Source organism: Trichechus manatus, unplaced genomic scaffold, assembly GCF_000243295.1.
Source record: "Trichechus manatus latirostris isolate Lorelei unplaced genomic scaffold, TriManLat1.0 scaffold00055, whole genome shotgun sequence".
Classification (NCBI taxonomy): domain Eukaryota; kingdom Metazoa; phylum Chordata; class Mammalia; order Sirenia; family Trichechidae; genus Trichechus; species Trichechus manatus.
The window spans coordinates 12,364,124-12,383,845 of NW_004443991.1; the positions used below are offsets into that span (position 1 = coordinate 12,364,124).

Consider the following 19,722-nt stretch of genomic DNA (forward strand, 5'->3'; position numbering starts at 1 on the left):
AGCCAAGAGCCCTGGTAGCACAATGGTTAAGAGCTCGGCTGCTAACCAAAAGATGGGCAGTTTGAATCCACCAGCTGCTCCTTAGAAACCTTATGGGGCAGTTCTACTCTGTCCTACAGGGTCACTATGAGTCAAGATCGACTCATCAGCAACAAATTTTTTTTTTTTTAATAGTAAAAGCCTAGATCGCCTTGAAGAGACTGTTGTTAGAATTATGGACGTCAAAGGCAATTCTGGTGAGGGCTCAGAAGGAAGCGAAGAGAGCTATAGAAAAAGGCTCTATTGTCTTAGAGAATACATATGGCACCAGCAACAGCATGTTGATAGAAATGTGGACATTAAACGTGCTTCTGGTAAGGCTTTAAAAGAAAATGATGAACATGCAATTAGACAATGGAGGATGGGCAATGCTTTTTATGCAGTGGCAAATAACTAATAAATCATGTTCAAATGTTTGGTGAAAGGTAGAACTTGTAAGTGATGAACTTGGATATCTGGCTGATGAGATTTCTAAGCAAGATCTTAAAGAGGCAGTGTGGTTTCTCCTTGCCACTTATAGCAAAATGCAAGAGGAAAGAGATGGACTTAAAAATGAACTGTGCAAAATGAAAACAGAAAAAGATTTGGAAAATTCTGCTGTACAAACTAAGGACACATGTACTACAATGCTCACCAAGGACATGGCTACACAACTTGTTGTTAAAAGGATTAAGCCTGTGACTGATGGATCTAACCAACTACCACAGCAGAAAAACCATGAGCTTAGACTGAAAGGGACAGAGAATGAGCGAAAGGAGAGAACGCTGTCTGCCTCTTGGAATTCTGCAGGCAAGAAACAGGCCAAAGGAGCTACATCTGTTGTCCTCATAGAAAAGAAAAAGACCATCCCTGCAGCAGCTCAGAGATCAGCAGAACTGTTGGAAGGAGCACAGGAAGCAGCCTCCTCCGTTTCAAAGTGTGGGGCCACAGCATCCTAGGTTTGAAAGAGTTGGATCTTGCTAACTATGTTCGGGAGTGTGAGGCTGCCGTTAAGGTGTGCCGAGGGGAGGGGGCCACTGCCCAGATCTGAGGGCATGCAGCTGCCATGCTGGAGGGACAGAAGAATGGTGCCTGCCAGGGCTGAGGGAGTCGGGTAGGAGAATGGGGCCGACCAAAGCTGAGGGAGCAGAGTTGTTGTCCCAGTGGGCCTGGAAGGCGGAGCTGAATCCCAGAGCCAAGGGGTCTCCACCCAGAATCCATAAAGTGTGGCCAACACCCAGAGTCTGGAGGGCAGGCCCATTGCCCAGATGGTCTCAGAAAACAGGATTATTTTCAAGCCTTGATGTAATTTCTTCTGCTGGGTTTTGGACTTGCTTGATGCCTGTTATCCCTTCTTTCCCTTCAATTTCTCCCATTTGTGATGGAAATGTCTAGCTTGTGATAATTTGTATTTTAGATTTCACAGGTCCACAGATGAAGAGGAATTTTGCCCCAGGATGGAATAAGCCTAAAGTCTTACCCATATTTGATTTAGATGATTCAGAGGATGAGATTTTGGACTTGGAATTAATTTAAGATGTTTGGGATGATGTGATGGGGTGAATGTGTCTTGCATGCGGCAAGGACATGAATTTTGGGTGGCCAAAGGATGGAATGTTATGGATTGAATTGTGTCCCCCCAAAATACGTGTTGTAAATCCTACCCTCTATGCCTGTGGTTATAGTCCTATTTAGGAATGGCTTTTCTGCTATGTTAATGAGGCAGGATTAGTGTAGGGTGTGCGTGGAGTCAATCTCTTACAAGAGATGAAAGAGCAGTTTAGGCAAGCAGAGATGGGGGAGAGATTGATGCCAAGACACATGCAGAGCCTCAAGGAAGGAGGAAACAGAAGCTAAAGAAACAAGACCTTCCCCCAGAGCCAACAAAGAGAAAGTCCTCTCCTAGAGCCAGAGTCCTGAATTTGGACTTCCAGCCTCCTAAGCTGTGAGAAAACAAATTTCTGTTTGTCAAAGCCGTTTATTTATGGTATTACTGTTAAAGCAGCACTAAATAACTAAGACATATGTGAACCAAAATCACCTTTGCAGGGGAATGGAGGCTCCAGGAAAAAACAAAACAAACTTAAAACTACCTGCAGTCATTACAAATAAACGTTACAGCAGAGCAAGTGGAAATAAGGGTTATCTTGTTTAGGTGGAGCTAGCATGACTGATACCTCCTCAGTTCCAGAATGGTTTGAGCTAGATGGCCAGGAGTAAGCTCCCACCACACCAGTTTCCCCACTGCACTGTCTCCCTGTCCCTACTCAGTACTAGGCGAGGTAGGAAGCTATGCTGGAGGGGAAAGATATTTGCTTCTCGGATCTTATCTTCTTGATTTGCTAAATCCCTGCCCTTCTCACAATAGTAGATCAGAAACACAATCCCTGTAAGGACAGCATAGCATCTAAATCTAATAGAAAATCCACCAGATACACATTTCCTGGTATTTTATTTCTGGGGTACTTTATTTTTCCTTTAAAAAAATAATTCTACACAATTGTTGTCTTTTTATTGGTTTTAGGATAATGCAGTGATAATCATGGTTTGGGGATGCAGATAATTCTGGATTTTAAGTAAACTGTTGGAATTACTCCATTTGTAATCTTGGGCAAATGACTGAACATTCATGAAGTTCAGTTTCATGATCTAAAAAAAAGATTATGATACAATATTTTACTTGCATAGAGGAAAACACTCAGGATAAGGTAATTGATAAAAAATTACTTCTGTTGTAGGGGAAGAACATCACAAAGTTGAGTACAGCAAAAAGAAAGTTTTATTTGGCATATATTCAAAAGAGCAGAAGTGGGAAGTGGACAAGCATGTTGCTAGAGCCATGTCTGCCCAAGTCCGAAGAACATTACGGAATAGGCAAGAATGGGAAAACAGACAAGCATGCTGCCACAGCCAAGTCTGCCGTTGTCCAAAGATCAGTTACAGAGTCATCAGTATATATTAACTTTACAAATGGGCAAAACCACTGAAAGCTTAGCCTTTTCATATTGGCTAGAAACTGTGATCCTACATTTTGAATTGTCTTTCTTAACAATCATTGGTACAGGTTTCAGTAACGAGAGTCAGGAGGGTCTTCATTGGTCCAACAAATTTCTATTCACTAAATGCTAATAGAAAGAGATAAGAGTGGAAAGTCTTCTGTGTTCTGTTTGATTGGCTTTATCTGAAAGTTTCCCTAAAAGATATTTTCCAAGATTATCTTAGCTATTGTCTTTATACCTCAGGGCTCAGTTGATGTGTCCTTGTGAGTCCTTGTGAGCCCAGCTCCAGCTGGGTCACATTCTCTATGCTCAAGGAGAGGGAACAAATGATTCTAATATTAATTTCCTAAATCACTTCTTATTGGATGAAAATTAAGGTGTAAGAAAATTCTGGCCTACTTGTAGTATATTCACTCCCTAATTCAGGAGAGCAGTCCAGGTTGACAATTGTTTTAAGCGTATCATTTCTCTTTAGTTTTCAAAATCTTTCTCAAAAAGCTTAAGACAAATCCCCAGCAGCTTTTGCATGGTCTGCCCCTGTGTGGCACTCAAATGTGCTTTTGTCACAAAGTATACCTCAGTTCAGCTATTCCCCTGCCTCAGGCTGATTTCTTTGATTTCTAGACAGCTCTGCAGGGTGGGGGCCCTTTTCTCTTCTCATCTTTGCTAAACAGACTTATCTTATGCTCTGGAGCAGGCCTTTATTCCGCTGTCCTCTCCAGCTGTTCTCCATGTGCTCAGGCATCCTTATGACAACAGAACCACCAGATAGTCTTCCCGGGCATCTCAGACTTCCAGTGGGTATGCAGACGAGGCCCTCACCATAGCCACTGCCACACTTAATGTAATTGTCTCTAAGGTTTCTACACTTCTGTTTATTTTAATATAAAGATAACCAGAACCTGGGCCCTCTGTGACTACAAGAAGTCCAGTTCCCTTCTCAAGTATTTCTCACAATCCCTGGGAAGTGCTCAGCATTCCAAAAATCGTATTCTTGGTTGTTTCTTATAACGTCTAGCTCATATCACTGCTTTAAGGTTCTTTCCCCATCTCTTCCAAAATTCTCCACGTCAGCAGTTCTTTTGCAAATTTTTGCAAAAAGTTTGGCAAAGTATCCTCCTTTCTAAGTGCTCCAAAGCACAGTCAATATAAGTCCATTGTGTTCAACAGACTCTATGAGAAATTGGGCATAGTAGAGGGGAATTTGAATACTGATCAAGAGAATGCAAATTTAGTGTTAGATACTCTTGCTATAAAAGTTCATTAACCATCCTCTTCGCTAGAGTCTCTTAGCCTCCAGCCACACAAAATACAGCTGGAGTTTATTCTCTTGCCCTGGAACAGGGTTCTATCTGTAGTGTTCTCCCATGCTAAGTTCAACACATCTGCACCCATGTCACAGTCCCTGAAAAAAACAGCAAACAGTAAGTGTATACTCAAGGACACATCGCTCTAGCAACTTTCTCTTTTCTTTCCTGGGTCATTGCTTTTTCTGTTTCTTTTGTATCTTTTCCATCAACATATACTGTATTATCCCCTACCTCAAAAGAATGCGTCCTTGATTCTAGATTGCCCTACAGCTATTCTCTGCACTCGTTTATATCAAAACTTGAAAGGTCCATCTACATTCCATCAGTATTTGTTGGCTTCTCATTCTCTTCCCCTCTTATTTCTTGAAACCATTCTATTTAATCTGCTGTCTTCATTAATCCACAGGCTCAGCTCTTGTCAAGATCACCAGTGAACTCCGCCCGAGCAGTTCATGGTCTTATCTTACTCAGTCCACCCATAGCGTTTGATACGTTGTCACTCTCTACCGGACTCACTTCCTTCTCTGGCCTTCCAGGCTGTTCCCCTCTTTGGTTTTCCTCCTGTCTCCCAGCAGCTCCTTTTCCGTCGTGGCTCCTGAACATTAAACATTAGAGGGCTCGTCTAGTGAACCTCCTTTTTTCTCTATCAATACTCATTCCATAAGTCATTTCAGCCTCTCTCGTGGCTTTCAGTAATATTTACATGCTGATGGAGCCCAAATTTATATATCTTCCCATTCAAAGAAATGTCTATTAAACAAATCAAGTTAACATTTACCAAAACCAACTTCTAATAGACCTCTAAGCTTGCTCTTTCCTCATCTGACAACTTTCCAGTCCTTTAAAATAGCATTATTTATTTGTTTTAGAAATATCTTTCCGTGTTTTATTTTTATTTAGATATTGTGACTCTATAGTTATAGAATTTGGCAGTTGGAATCAAATACTTTTATATCCTTTTTATATTTAACATCAAATAGTTTTATATCCTTGTTTTAAAGAAAACTGAAAGGCAGAATTTAAGTCCAGATCATCCAGGTAGAAGTAATGATATTTTTAAAAGTTAAATTTACTTGCTCAAATCTATTTAGATTATGAAGTACTTGAGGAATTTTTTTAAAAGGAATTTATCATAAAATATAAATTAAAATTTTAAGATAGGCTCTGGAGAAAATATAAATTAGGGAGCCCTGGTGGTGCAGTGGTTAAGAGCTCGGCTGTTAACCAAAAGGTCGACAGTTTGAATGCACCAGCAGCTCCTTGGAAACCCTATGGGGCAGTTCTACTTTGTCCTACAGGGGCACTATGAGTTGCAATTGACTTGATGGCAATGGGTTTTTTGGTTTTAGAAAATTAGGACTCTACTAGTAAATGCTATAGTTAATATTATTTTCAATTCTGGTGTGTCAGTAAATGTACTTATTGATTAGAAGACCATTTGTTATGGATTGAATTGTGTCCCCCCAAAATGTGTGTTGTAAATCCTAACCCCTATACCTATGAATGAATCCCATTTGGGAATCGGGTTTTCTTTGTTACATTAATGAGGCTGTATCAGTGTATTGTGTGCCATCAAGACGTTGAGTTGATTCTGACTCATAGTGACCCTATAGGACAGAGTAGGACTGTGCCATGGGATTTACTAGGCTGTAATCTTTAAGGTAGCAGATTGCCAGGTCTTTTCTCCCACGGAGCCACTGGTGGGTTCCAACCAGTGACATTTTTGTTAGCAGCCCAGCTCTTAACCATTGCACCACTCAGAAAACCCATTGCCATTGAGTTAAACTGAGAATGGAACTGCCCCATAGGGCTGCCAAGGAGCAGCAGGTGGATTTGAACTGCTGACCTCTAAGGGGGAGGAAAAAAAGAGACAGGGACCTTCCCCCTGAGCTGACAGAGAAAGACTTCCCCTAGACCTAGTGCCTGAATACAGACTCCTAGCCTCCTAACCTGTGAAAAAATGAGTTTCTATTCATTAAAGCCACCAACTTGTGGTACTTCTATTGTAGCAGCACTTGGAAACTAAGACACCGTTTCAGACATGTTCAGAGCAATGCAGGGTCTTGTTGGGCCTAAAACTCAAAGTATACTAGATTCTCAGATATGGGCTCATTTATTCATTAAAGTAATTAATCTTCTAAATAAAACGCTGCCAAATATTTACACTTGAAGTGAACTAGATATTTGCAATAGACTGGAGCTATTTGGCACTGCTAAGACAAAGTATATTTTTTAATTTGTTGGTTAGGCAACAGCTCCTGAATAATAGTTTATGCGAGATGATTAATCATTTGAGACCTGCCTGTACACATAGGGCACAGCATTATAAATCACTCTTGTTTTCATTCATAGGGAAAGAAATGATGTTCATTTTATGGACATGATTTATCATTTGTAAATTGTACCTGGTATCTATATGGGCTGGGAAAATGGATGGATTGACTTATTAAGAATTTTTCACCTTTTGCTATTATATTATCTGCATAACTAGAGAAAAACTCTGGGAAGGGACAACTCTGTATCCCAGTATTAAGCTGTATTGAATTATGATGGAAAAAAAAGTTTACAGATGAGTTCCTTTGTTACCAGATAAGCGAAATACATGCCAGTGTCTGGAATTTTCAAACCATTCCATACAGGTATCATTTGATCTGTTACTTTTTTTTTGAGGACACCTACTTACATATACTGTGTTGTCTTTCACAGCATGGGGAGTGATACAGGTGTTATGCCCTAAGAGTCCTTTCTTTCAGTGCGGTTCCCTTTTGCTGCTGGTGCTATGTAACCTCAGACTTACAGCAGCAAGTTCTATTTTATGAAATGCCACTCTCACTGCCTGATATTTTTCTCTGTTCTTAGTCACAAAAGCTGGTCACTGGGGCCATTATAACTGTCTGGTGACAATGGTAGGATGTCTAGTGTAATCCTAATAGGATTACTAAAATGAGGCTATAAATAAATTTAATCAAATAGTGAGAACAAATAGCCGTATATTCCTGTCAGCTCTCCTGATTGCAGCGGGGGCCTAGACTGTCCCTACAGCCCTTGAATGGGTCACCTTCTGCAGGGCTTCCTGGTGTTGTGGACAGAGCTCAGAGCTTTAGGGCAGACTTGCATTAAACTGCTATTGTTGTTGTGTGCCGTCAAGTCGATTCTGACTCATAGTCCCAATTGAAGGCTGTACATCTTTGGACACTTTAATTAACCTCTATGAGTTGCAAATTCCTTATCTGCACAATGGAAATAAGAATATGCATCTCATAGGTTGTTCTGAGGGCTGAATGAGCACTTAGTGGTGAGCCTGGTAAGAGCAAAGGTTTCACATGTGATAGTTATTACTGATATTTTCATTACATATAAGGCTAGGGAAAATAAATCAATCTATCTGACTCTCAGCCTTCCACCTGTAAAGTGGGAAATAATAATACTATTTTTGCGGTATTTCCCTGGGCCTTTGATACAATGCACGTGAAACACTAGCACAGCCACAGGGCCTAATAGGTGATCAATAATTTCATTGCATCTGCTGAGCTAAATCTGCAATATTTGTTTAGTCTTTTATTTCTTATCATCACTGTCCATTTATATTTATTTAGTAAATATAGTTTTAAGGTAGTGTTCAAAATGGTGCTCTGGGTAAGTAAAGAGAGAATCTATAACTAAGAACCCAAAAAACCAAATCCATTACTGTCGAGTTGATCTGACCCTAAGAGCACAGATAATCTAGGTTCTAATCCCAGCTCTATCATTTACTAGTCTCCTGACCTAGAACAAGTTTCTTAACCTTGCTATGCCTCACATTCCTTACCTGTAAGATGGGATGGTGGAGTGCCTACCAGGTGGGGTTACTGTGAGGATTAAATGAACAAATACATGAAATGCACTTCAAGCAGCACCTGACACGCAGGAAGTACTGAATAAGTATTTGCCATCAGTACGAACTAAAAGAAGGTCCAAAACAATGTTTTAAGTTGACACATGCACACGCCTACACACATACTCACACCCACCCCACCCACACGTGTCCTCACTCACACACAAACACCTCCCTTGGCTGATATTGGTTGTGTCTGAACAAGAGCAGGCAATAGTTCATCCAGTATCAGATTCAGCTGAGGAATTCTGAACTATATGTAAAGTGGATTTTAATAATATAAATTATTTTCCTTGTTATAGGGATGATGAATATTTTCTTGAAGACATACCAATTTATGGTAACTTAGATGATGTGGTCTCAGGTAAGTTTTATTTTTCCATAAATTAAATGTATCAGTATATTCAGTAATAGCCCACTTTATTCCACAAAGAATTTGAGGTGGCTTATTTTTATCATAATCACATTTGAATATCCCAGTGGTAACCATAAATTCAAGAGAGATTAAAGTCACTCAGTTTATATTTCTAAAACTGCGTATTGTAAAATGCATTGTAGTATTCAGTAAATCAACATCCTGTTTTTCTATATTATCATCATTTCACTCTAGCAGTAGAGTGAATACAGGAAGACTCCATTACCATTAATTTTGGCACATAGAATTCTATGAAATAAAGCTATTTCTAGAACAGAGAATGGTCCACAGAAGCAGTGCTTTGTGCTCTGAATACAAAAGCAAATAATCTGGAACAATGACACTTCCTCTGATTTCTCTGCTTTAATGGATTGTTTATAAGAAGAGAGCAGAGGGCTGGGTTGATGGCAGGCGAGAGAAGAGAAGAGAGCTAAATAGTCACTGAGAGGTTTAAACATTTTTTGTTCTTGTGTAATAAGTACTCTTCAGTGCCTAGCATCCTCTATTACTTGAAACATCCCAACAAACTAAAACCAAAACCCTTTAGAGTTTTTTGAGGACTTCAGAGTCTTCAAAACAGACGGCCCTCGTTGGGTCCCAGAGCCCTGATGAGAGAAGCTTCCAGGATAATGTATGTTTTTAAATCTGCTCTTTTCCTGCAAGCACCTCTCTTCCCTTACTTCGTGACAGGAGACTTGAGGTTAATTCCTGCTAGTCTCTAGGTCTCACCCAGGGATCCCAGTAATGAACTAACTTTATCTAAATATGTCTATATCAAAGCAGAAAGAAATTCTAAAGTCTGGAATGTTGGATTCCAGAATTTATTTAATTTTGTCCTCTCCATTGTAAGTCCTCAAATCTCTGCACTCTAAGTAAATCAGAAACTATTTTCAGGAATATACTATTAAAAATAATTTACCTTCCTGTTTTACCTTGCAGAATCATGGTGCCAACCTGTAATATCTGAGGACTTGTGCATTCTTATGAGTTGCAGTGACTTGAAGCCCACAGTACCTGTAATTCCCATTCCCAAGTGGGCACAGGTGTTACCCCACAGATTCTGATTTAGAAGGTCCAGGATGTTGTTTTCAGTTGCCACCGAGTTGATTTCAACTCAGAGCAGAGCTGCTTCATAGGGTTTTTAAGACCATGACGTTTTGGAAGCAGATCACAAGGCCTGTCTTCAGAGGTGCCTCTGGGTGGGTTCAAACTGCCAACTAGTGTCTCGGAATCTGCTATTTAACAAACCTTGTAGGTGATTCTGATGCAGGAGTTCCAAGGACCATGCTTTGAGAAATCCGACTCTATGGGCCCTTACTCTGTGTTGCTTTTTTTCTCTATAGGATCAAACTGGTGCAATCCACATTTCTGCCACGATTCTGACCATCCTACAAGTCACTGGCCCTCTTTCCTCTCCCTTTTAAGTGAGGGTAGCTGGGGGCAGAAAGGCATCAGAAGATTCGATAAGCATCCCCCAGGGTGGAGTGAGTGCAGGTCTGCTGATGCCTGGACCCTGCACAAGAGTCCCACTTAAGACCCACACTGCACAGGCACAGACCTTCGGTCAGCCTGGCCGAGCTGTCGTTCCATGAGGGGACAAAATCATAATCTAAACTCCCTTTTTCAAAAACAGGATGCAGGTTTAAAATACCTCTGAGAAAAACTTCTTACTCAGAGGACAAATTACTAAATTGTAATCATCGATGTATGTGCACTGTGTTTCATGCCACCCAAGCCGTCGGCACTCACACCTAGGCAGCAGAGAATGCAGGCAGTCCTCTGACTCACGGTGTCTCTGTGGCGTCTAGGGGTGGTTTAAGTTGAGAGTGCCATGTTTTGCAATGGTCTGAAAAGAATAATGTGATCTAGTCTTTATCTCAAATGACGTTCTTTGTTGTCTTATTAATGCTGTGGGGCGAAAGACTTCTCCACCTTTCAACCTGCAAAGAACAGTTTGGGCTTACTACCTCTTTGCCTCTCCACCACAGGGACTAGTCAAGTGATTCTTGAGGGTCTTGTATTAACAGCTAAATGTTGTTTGGATCATGTATTTATTTGTGCCAGCACCTTTGTTTTCCTACTGTAAAATCATGATCTTTTCAACTCCCGAGAACCCACAGATGAAAATTGCTATGAGCAAATGAAAGCCCGGCCAGAGAGATCTGTGAATAAACGGCAAGAAGTGGCCCCACCTGCACAGGTGCGTTTTATTTTCTGTCTCAAGGGCCAAGTTCAGCCTATACATAGCAAATATCATGTTTCAAGTGCATAAAAGCATCAAATTCTGATGCACTTCTGATGCAGCCTGTTAGAAAGTTTATGTTCTGAATCAGGCGGCAAGTTCTGGGACCTGAGTTCAAAGATGCACTCAAATACAAGTAAACAGGACCACATGTGAAGAGTCAAAATTGTGTATACTTACCAAGGTAATAGATTTAAAGGGAAAAGTGGGCTATATTCTCAAATAATGAATTAAGCCATTTCTTTCAGATTGAAAAATGTATGTGCTTCACAGAGGTAAATATAAAAGTTGACACATATATAATGCTCACAAGATCTAGGAATTCAGGACAGAGAGAGAGAGGGACAGGAGGGAAGGGGAGAGTAGGAGAGCAGAGGATAAGAGAAAGAAGAGAGGAGGAACGTTCTGTAAGAAATTAAACAAACAAAAACTCTTTTCCATTGAGTTGATTCCAACTCATAGTGACCCTATAGGACAGAATAGAACTGCCCCATAGGGTTTCCAAGGAGCAGCTGGTAGATTCAAACTGCCATTGTTTTGGTTAGCAGCCAAGCTCTTAACCACGGCACCACCAGGGCTCCTGCAAGAAAGCAGCTGGATATAAAACATCAGAACCCTATTTTATAAGACAAATAGGTGTAATTTTAATACAAGTTCTATGACTGTGGTCTTATGTCAAGAGCTTGTGAAATATACACATAGCTTGTATGGGGAGAAACCAGTTGCTGTTGAGACAATTTTGACTCATGGCAACCCCATGTGTGTCAGAGTAGAACTGTGCTCCATAGGGTTTCCAATGACTGATTTTTCAGAAGTAGATCGCCAGACCGTTCGTCTGAGGCACCTGTGTGGAGACTCAAACTGCCAACATTTTGGTTAAGAGTTCAGCACGTTAGCCATTTGTACCACCCTGGGACTCCTGTGTGAGAATACGCAAGACAAAACCCTAAGTGGAAACATAAAAACCCAAGAGGAAATGCGTATTTTCTTCTCCTACCACAGTCAGTTCAATTTATCAGACAATAGCACGATTTCATTAAACACCATTCAAAATCCTTATCCTACATGCTTCCGATGTATTATAAATTTCAGTTAAAATGGTTCTTCCTTTTCCTCCAAGATCTCATCCCGTTAGTTATGTCCTTTCTCCCTACTCTAGAAATAATAACAGGCTGGCGTTTCCTGAGCAGCTGTGTGTTGGTCACTGGGCTGTGTGCTACACATGTGCTGTCCACTTTGATTCCTATGAGGCAGGCAGCGTTAGCATCCCATTTTGCAAAGGCTGATAAAAGATGAATAACTTGCCCTAGAAAATTCAGGTACTCTGTGGGAAGACAGAATCCAAACTTAGTCCTGTCTAACTACAGACAGCATTCTCCTCCCAAAGATGACTCATACCATGGAAACTTCCCATTAAGGTAGAATTTGTTTTCTTTTTCTTTACATGAATCCCCTAAGAAATCAGACCTCTTGAAATTTGTCTTAAACCTAGATGTGGTGAGGTTTAGGCAAACTGTAAAATCACCATCTGACAGGCAAATCTGTGGTCTGTTGTTCAGTTAATTGTAAAATGTATTTTTATATAAAATGTATGCAAACCTGCATGATATAATATGATCTGCTAAGTCTATGATTACAAAAGAAAACTTCTCAAAGAAGGTTAAAATAACCACATCATCTGAGATGAAGAGATTCACAGTGCCTTAGTGGTAAAAGAACTGAGAATTCTGAATAGAAGCTATTGTTTAATACATGTGAATTGTGTAGATCAGTTTCGTTTGAGCTGCATCTGGTTTCTACTCAAGTGGAAACTATACAAGCCTTAAAATGTTTTTTAAAGTCTGTGATTTTAGAAATTACATATTTAAAGATACTTCTGAGAAAACTGCTCTTTATCATATTACATTATACTTTTCTCACAAATTTAGTTTCATGGATTAAAAGTAATATATTGGCTCAATTCCATTTGATTAGAATAATCATTATCATCAAAAACACTCCGCAATTTGCTATTACAATCCTTACTTTATTTTACTCAGTTACAAAAGCATGAGGAACCCACAACATTGTACATACAGCTTGATCAATAAAGTGTTTATTTGTTGGGAAAAAAAGTTAAAATAAGCTTCTTGCCCATTGGAAATGATATGTATGATTGAGAGTTGAAATCTTAGTATCTCGGTCTAGTATTAATCAGAATTAATCAGGGAACCTGGTAATGAAATGAGAGTCCACAAGAGCCCCAATGTTCTAAAATAATTGAGGCACGAGTGTGAGTTTTTGCATCTTCCCTTATTTCTATGTCAAAAATTAATCCATTTCCGCCACGCCTCCTGTATCAGCAGCATTCTCTCTCCCTTACAAGGCTAATGCTCCTCTTTAAGCTCTTGACCTCATCTCCTGTTTCTTTTAGGACCTTGTGCCCTCAGTTATTTAATTTTTCTCCATTTTTTAATTTTTCTTTAAATGGATATTGTAATTCGCCTACCAATAAGCACCAATCTCCCCAATATTTAAGACAAAAACAAAAACAAAAACACCAAAACCTACTTTAGCCTGTTTTTTCCTTCTAACTCCTAAACTGGTTCTCATCTTCCTTTATTGTTTCCGTTTCTTTCCATAGATACACATTTCTTTCCCTCTGGCAGTACGTCTTCCACCCGTCTGCTCAGCTGAAACCCCACTCTGGAAGTTTTAAGTGGCTATCCACTTTGCAGTCCTTTCTCAGGATGTACGTTCTTTGAACGCTACAGCACTTGATGAAGTTGATCAGTTGTTGACCAGACATGCATTATATCCGAATGCTTTCAGTTATAAGTGCAGAACCCAATTCAAACCACTTTCCATAAAAGGGAACTTACTGGCTTATAATACTGGGAGACCTAAGGGTGTACTTTAATTTGGGATGACTGAACATGGAGGCGATCTTTCTTTTTCCTCTGTATTTCTGTCACTGACTTTATTCTCTTCTAACACAGACTTCCTCCATGAGGTGAGCAAACCACCGGCAGACCCAGATTTTCAGCTTTCCACCAAGGAGCCCTGGTGGTACGGTGGTTAAGTGACTGCTAACCAAAAGTTTGGCAGTTTGAATCTGCCAGCCGTGCTTGAAAACCCTATGGGGCAGTTCTACTCTGTCGGGATTGACTTGGCGGTGACGAGTTTTTGTTTTTTTTTGGGTTTACCAAGCAACCATAGGGAATTAGCACCTTTTCTATCCCTGAATCTGTATATAACTCCCAAAGACGTCATTTAATTAAAACAAACCAAAAAAGTTGCTATTGAGCCATCTCTGACACATTGTGACCCCATGTGTGTCAGAGTAGAACTGTGCTTCATAGGGTTTTCAATGGCTGATTTTTCAGAAGTAGATCACCAGGCCTTTCTTCTGAAGTGCCTCTGAGCAGACTCGAACCTCCAGTCTTTCAATTACCAGCCCAGAGCATTGACCATTTGCACCACTCAGGGAATTGTCATCTAATTACCAAACAAACCAAATCTGTTGCCATCAAGCGGATTCCGACTCATAGCAACCCTATAGGACAGAATAGAACTGCCTAATAGAGTTTCTAAGGAGAAGCTGGTGGATTCAAACTGTCAACGTTTTGGTTAGCAGCTACGCTCTTAACTGCTGCGCCACCAGGGCTCTGTCATCTAATTAGCTTTGCTTAAGTCACATGTTCATTCTTGGGCCAATCTGTGTTACTAGGGAGGATGGGTGCTGTAACTAGTCCAGGTGACATGCCTCATCCTGGCTGGTTGGGGTTACAGCACTGTAATTGACAGACTCTCTAGGACCAGACAGAGGAGAGGGATTTCCAGAGGAAAAGAGGGAAGTTATAAAAGAAAGAGGGATGGAACAAAGTACAGGAAAGACAACAAAGACATCACCCTAGGTACTACTGAGTGAGTGTGTTTTGGTTGTTTTGAACATCACTGACATCTCCTTCTCTATCTTTCTGAGCAAAGGGAGGACAGGTAAAAGCACGAGGTGTGTACAAGAACAGCCAATTGTCCAGTTTGCCTGGAACACACACTTTATGCAGGGAAGCAATGGAAACTAAAATTGAAAAGGTTAAATATGGAAAACCTTGAATGGTGGGATATAAAATTCAGATTCTAGTATGTAAGCTGAAGTTTTTTGGAACATGATGGTGAAGATATAAAAGTTCTTAGGAACAAAGTTTGAAGACGGTATATAGGATCAATGGCAGAGGGAAGGGGCTGGAGGCAAAAACACTAATTAGGAAGCTATTATAATTTTCCAGAGATGATTATTTTAGGAGTAAAACACCAGACAAAGGTACCAGAGAGGTTGTAAATAGAACCATCTCTTATGCTTGGTAGAGAATATAAGGCTTTTGACTCTTCGCATGGAAATGAGTGCCAACAAGGAGCTGTTACTGATGCATTAGGTATTTTGTTAATCCAATGATACTGCCTTATCGCCCCACCTCCTGCCATTGATATAATTTTGACCTACACTTAAACATAAACCTTTTACACAGAAGTTTTAGGTTTATTCAATGACTGTCCTAAAGTTTTAGCCTACAACTTCTAACAATTATAATACTACCTTAATTTTGGGCAGTGGTTATAGCTTTCATATATATTAATTATCTCTATTTAATTAAACAACAACATTGTGAGATAGGTACTACTACTCCCGTTTTACAGGCAAGAAAACTGAGGCCCACAGTCCCATGGTCTGTATTTGACACAGCTGGGTTTCAATCCTAAATTTTCCAACACGAAATTAAAGATCTTGCCTCCATGCCAGTTGCATCCCTGAGTCTCCCTAGTGTCTTAACCTTCTTAAACTGGTATTGAACCAGCTCTAGGCCAGAGAGAAAATGAACCGTGATGGCACAATGGTTAAGCACTTGGTTACTAACTGAAAAGTTGGTGGTTCAAACCCACCCAGCAACTCCACAGGAGAAAGACCTGGAAATCTGCTTCCATAAAGATTACAGCCAAGAAAACCCTATGAGGAAGTTCTACTCTGTCACATGGGGTGGCTATCAGTTGGAATCAATTCAATGGCACCCAACAACAGCTACAGCCAGAGAAAACCACCAGGCCCTCTTGGATGTAAATGGGTATCTCCAAAACCAACCTAAAATGAGCTCAAATGGAATCTGGGGGCAGGCAAGCTAGGAGGAAACAGTAGGGAAAGATGTGAAATTTAATTATTTGCTGTATTTGTCAAGTTAATGGATACTGTTATCTTTATAATTCCGAAGCTCTAAAAATGTAGAAAAATTGAGGATTTTTACAGGTACCATTAAGTGACCAGTTCCTAAGCATATGTAGAGGAGACCCCGTGTTTGTTAAAGTCCTTCCTGTCTGTTTATTCACAGGTTAACAAACTGAACATTGCTCTTCGGTAACAGTAACATAGGGGCAGAGCTACCTGAGGTGGCAGTAGGGGTGCGAGCAGGTCAGAGTTCATCTAAAATGTTCAAGTGCATTTTAAGTTTACGAAAGCAGTAACAGTACAGGAAAAAGTTTCATCTAAGCATTTTTGTTTTCCACTCAAATTTCTTGAGTTGAGTATTGTTTTCTTCCTGTCATCCTAAGGACATATCTGGCAAACTAAGGTAGCTGAAACTCAGAAAACAAGCTACTTGTTTTACATAGGTCATAGAAGTTCCCAGAAGCCATCACAACTAAAGAATGGGCTATCAATGAACAGTGGCACCATTAGGGCTGGTGTCACCCCCAGACAGCCCTCTCCCCTTACCAGACCTTACGGAATCCTTAGTAATGTTTATTATCAATTTTAATCATAGAATAATATGTGATAAATACAGTTGTAAATTGCTTAAATACAATATTTCTTAGATTATATGAATACTAAAACAACATTCTTTTGTAAAATCTTTTTACATTGAATTACAACATTCTTAGTAACTGAGCAAAAGCTTTTTGATTTTTCTCCTTTTCCTTTAATTACTACTTAATTCTCAAAAAAGTGATTGATATAGATTCACAAATACCAATTACGACAGTATTGTAGCTAAAACACCAGAAAATTTGACAAAATCTGCAACTATAAAAATACCAGCAGCAAGGAAAACAACAGCACATGCTTGTAGCTGGTAGGCAGACAAAACCATGTGATTCGAAGTGTCATTGTAATTGGGTAATAATGACAGCTCTGATCAGAGTGCATTAGAAGGTTCAAAAAGTAAATTAGCATAGAGTTTTAGCCTTGTAGGTATATTGATACATGTAAGCTGGGTTTACGAAAAATGTTTTTGTTGTTATAACTAACTACAGGGATATTTTTATAAAAAATAATATATTTCTGCTGAAACACTGCACAAAAATTTTATAGACACTGATTCTGGTGTCACCCCCCACCCCCAAAGTGTCGCCAGTACCGTCCGCACTCCCCCGTGCCTCGGTAGTGACACCACTGGCAATGGAAAATTAACATGCCTTTCTTTTTAGGCAGCCACTGAACCGCAGGTGTGCTACGGGGCACTAAATCACAGCTGTAAGGCGAAGCTCAGAAAGCCCAGGAAGCAGGACGTTCCTGTGTCACACAAAGATGAAGATGAGCAACTCCGTGCATTGGATGCCAGCATTTCTAAGACCACTTTGCTAGACAGTCTCCCACCGGGAGGCCAGGAAGTAGAGGAAAACATTCATGATGATCCCGTCAGACTGTTTGGATTGATTCGAGCAAAGAAAGATCCTATAAATTAGCTGGACTATTATCTAGCTCACTGATTCAGCTCTTACTGGTGATGGTTGTTGAAGAAAACAAGGTCCCCACCTGACACAGGGCGATATGGCGGAGTGGTGGTCGGCTAGTTTGTTAGTGGAATGGTGGTTTACTTCTAATCCAGAGCACCTAATCCTGCACAACAAATGTAATGCCGTGAAAACTAGTTATTTGAATTCACTTAAAAGTTGCCTAAGTATTAAAATGTAAAATAAAATCGAGTTTGCAAATCGGGCTTGATAGCAGATTCACAACTTTATCAACAACACTTTATACTCAGGGAAATAAACACTTTTATTTTAAGCATAAGTATGTTCTGGAACACATTGGAAGAAAAATAAAAGTCAACAACTTTTTTGTTGTTAAATTTCTCAGCAATGTGAAGTGCCCCGTAATTGGAAGACATTTCTGATTGCAAGATGTGGGAGACATTAAAACACATTGCTAAGAGAAGGCAGCAGGATAATCTTCTCAGGTTTTTTTTTTTTTCTTTCCAAATAGAAATAACTTTATTAGTTTTAAAATTTTTTTATAAAAATAATACATGTCCTTTGCAACAATTAGACAAATATCAAAAAGAATTTTAAAATGCCAATAGCCAGAGATAATCACTATTAGCAATTTTTTATATATCCTTCTAAATATTTTTCCTCACATGTCCCTGTACATATATCAGCTGCTTCATTGTTTTTACAAAGAAAGGAGGTATTATTTTATACATATTGTTTAAATTTTTTTCACGTAACAGTATATTGAGTTACATTTAAATATAACAAAATATAGTTCTATATCATAATTTTTAATGTCTTCAGAGCATCTCAATAATGGTTATACCAGATTTATTTAAATAATTTTGAAATACAGTCAGCTTGTTTCCAACTTCTGTTTTTTGCTTTTACAAATAACATTGGGATGAGCATGCGTCTCCACACATGTGGGTACTTGTCTGACTTCGTTAGGCTAAATGCTTAGAAAAGGAATTGATTGCTGTATTAAAAGGTGTTCATATTTTGAAGCTTTTACCATAATGTACCTCCAGAAAATTTGTAGTAATTTACATTTTCGCTAATACTTTAAGAGAATATCTAATTTCCCATGCTTATGCAAACATTGAGCTTCATTTCTTTTCTAGTATACCCATTCCTATTTGCCAATTTCAACTATGTATTTCTTAATTTACTGATAAATTGTTTTTCCATGTTTATTGACAATTTGTAATTCTTCTTTTGTAAATTGCTTACTCACATTCCTTTTCTATTTTTTTTCTTATCAATTTGTAAGAGTTCTTTACATATTAAGGATATTAACATTGTCTATAAAAATGTTGATGTTTTTCTCTTAGCTTGTCATTTGTATTTTGATTTTTTTTCTGTTGTTTTTATAGAAATACTTTTAAATTTGTCACTCCTCCCTTGTGGTTTCTGCCTTTGTTGTAATGATCAGAAAAGACTTCCAACCTGAAAATTATGAAAGTAGCCACTGTATTGGTCTCATTTTTTAATTATCTCAAATTAATTTAGGTATAAGAATATCTTATCTAAAATTTGTCTCCCAAATTTTAACCAATTGTTCTGATGATTTATTGACTGATTATTTGCTGGATATTCCATCCTTTGACCACTGATTATAAAAATCCTCTTTATCATATATCAAATTCTTTCATATTCTTAGGTCTATTCCTGCTCTTTCATTGACTTGTCTTCTGGTATCAGTACCATAATACTTTAGTTATTTTTTTATTTTATTTTATTTTATTTTTTTTATTTTACTTCAGGTGAAGGCTTACAGAACAAATAGTTTCTCATGAAACAGAAGTACACATGTTGTTTTATGACATTGGTTAACAACCCCACAACATATCAACCCTCTAACTTCTCAACCTCTTTTTTTTTTTTTTTTGGTGAAAATACACATAGCCAAAGATACACCATTTCAAAAATTTCTACATGCACAGTTCAGTGACATTGACTACGCTCTTCCAATTGTGCTGTTATTCTCACTTAAGATGAAGGCTTACAGAACAAAATAGTTTCACATTTAACAGTTACTACAAATGTTGCCCTATGACAATGGTTAACAATCTCACGACACATCAACAACATCCTTACTCAACCTTGGGTTCCCTATCACC

General features: G+C 39.1%; 1 protein-coding gene across 1 annotated transcript in view; it reads left to right on the forward strand.

The window, feature by feature from the left end:
* Window positions 1-19,425, forward strand: part of LOC101353403 (T-cell receptor-associated transmembrane adapter 1) — a 49,242-nt gene extending 29,817 nt beyond the window's left edge. Inside the window, exons 4-6 of the mRNA XM_023732909.1 lie at window positions 8,504-8,565; window positions 10,728-10,816; window positions 17,315-19,425. Coding sequence (XP_023588677.1) covers window positions 8,504-8,565; window positions 10,728-10,816; window positions 17,315-17,572 — 409 coding nt within the window. The 3' untranslated portion in view covers window positions 17,573-19,425. The remainder of the gene's footprint in view (window positions 1-8,503; window positions 8,566-10,727; window positions 10,817-17,314) is intronic.
* The last annotated feature ends 297 nt before the right edge of the window (window positions 19,426-19,722 follow it).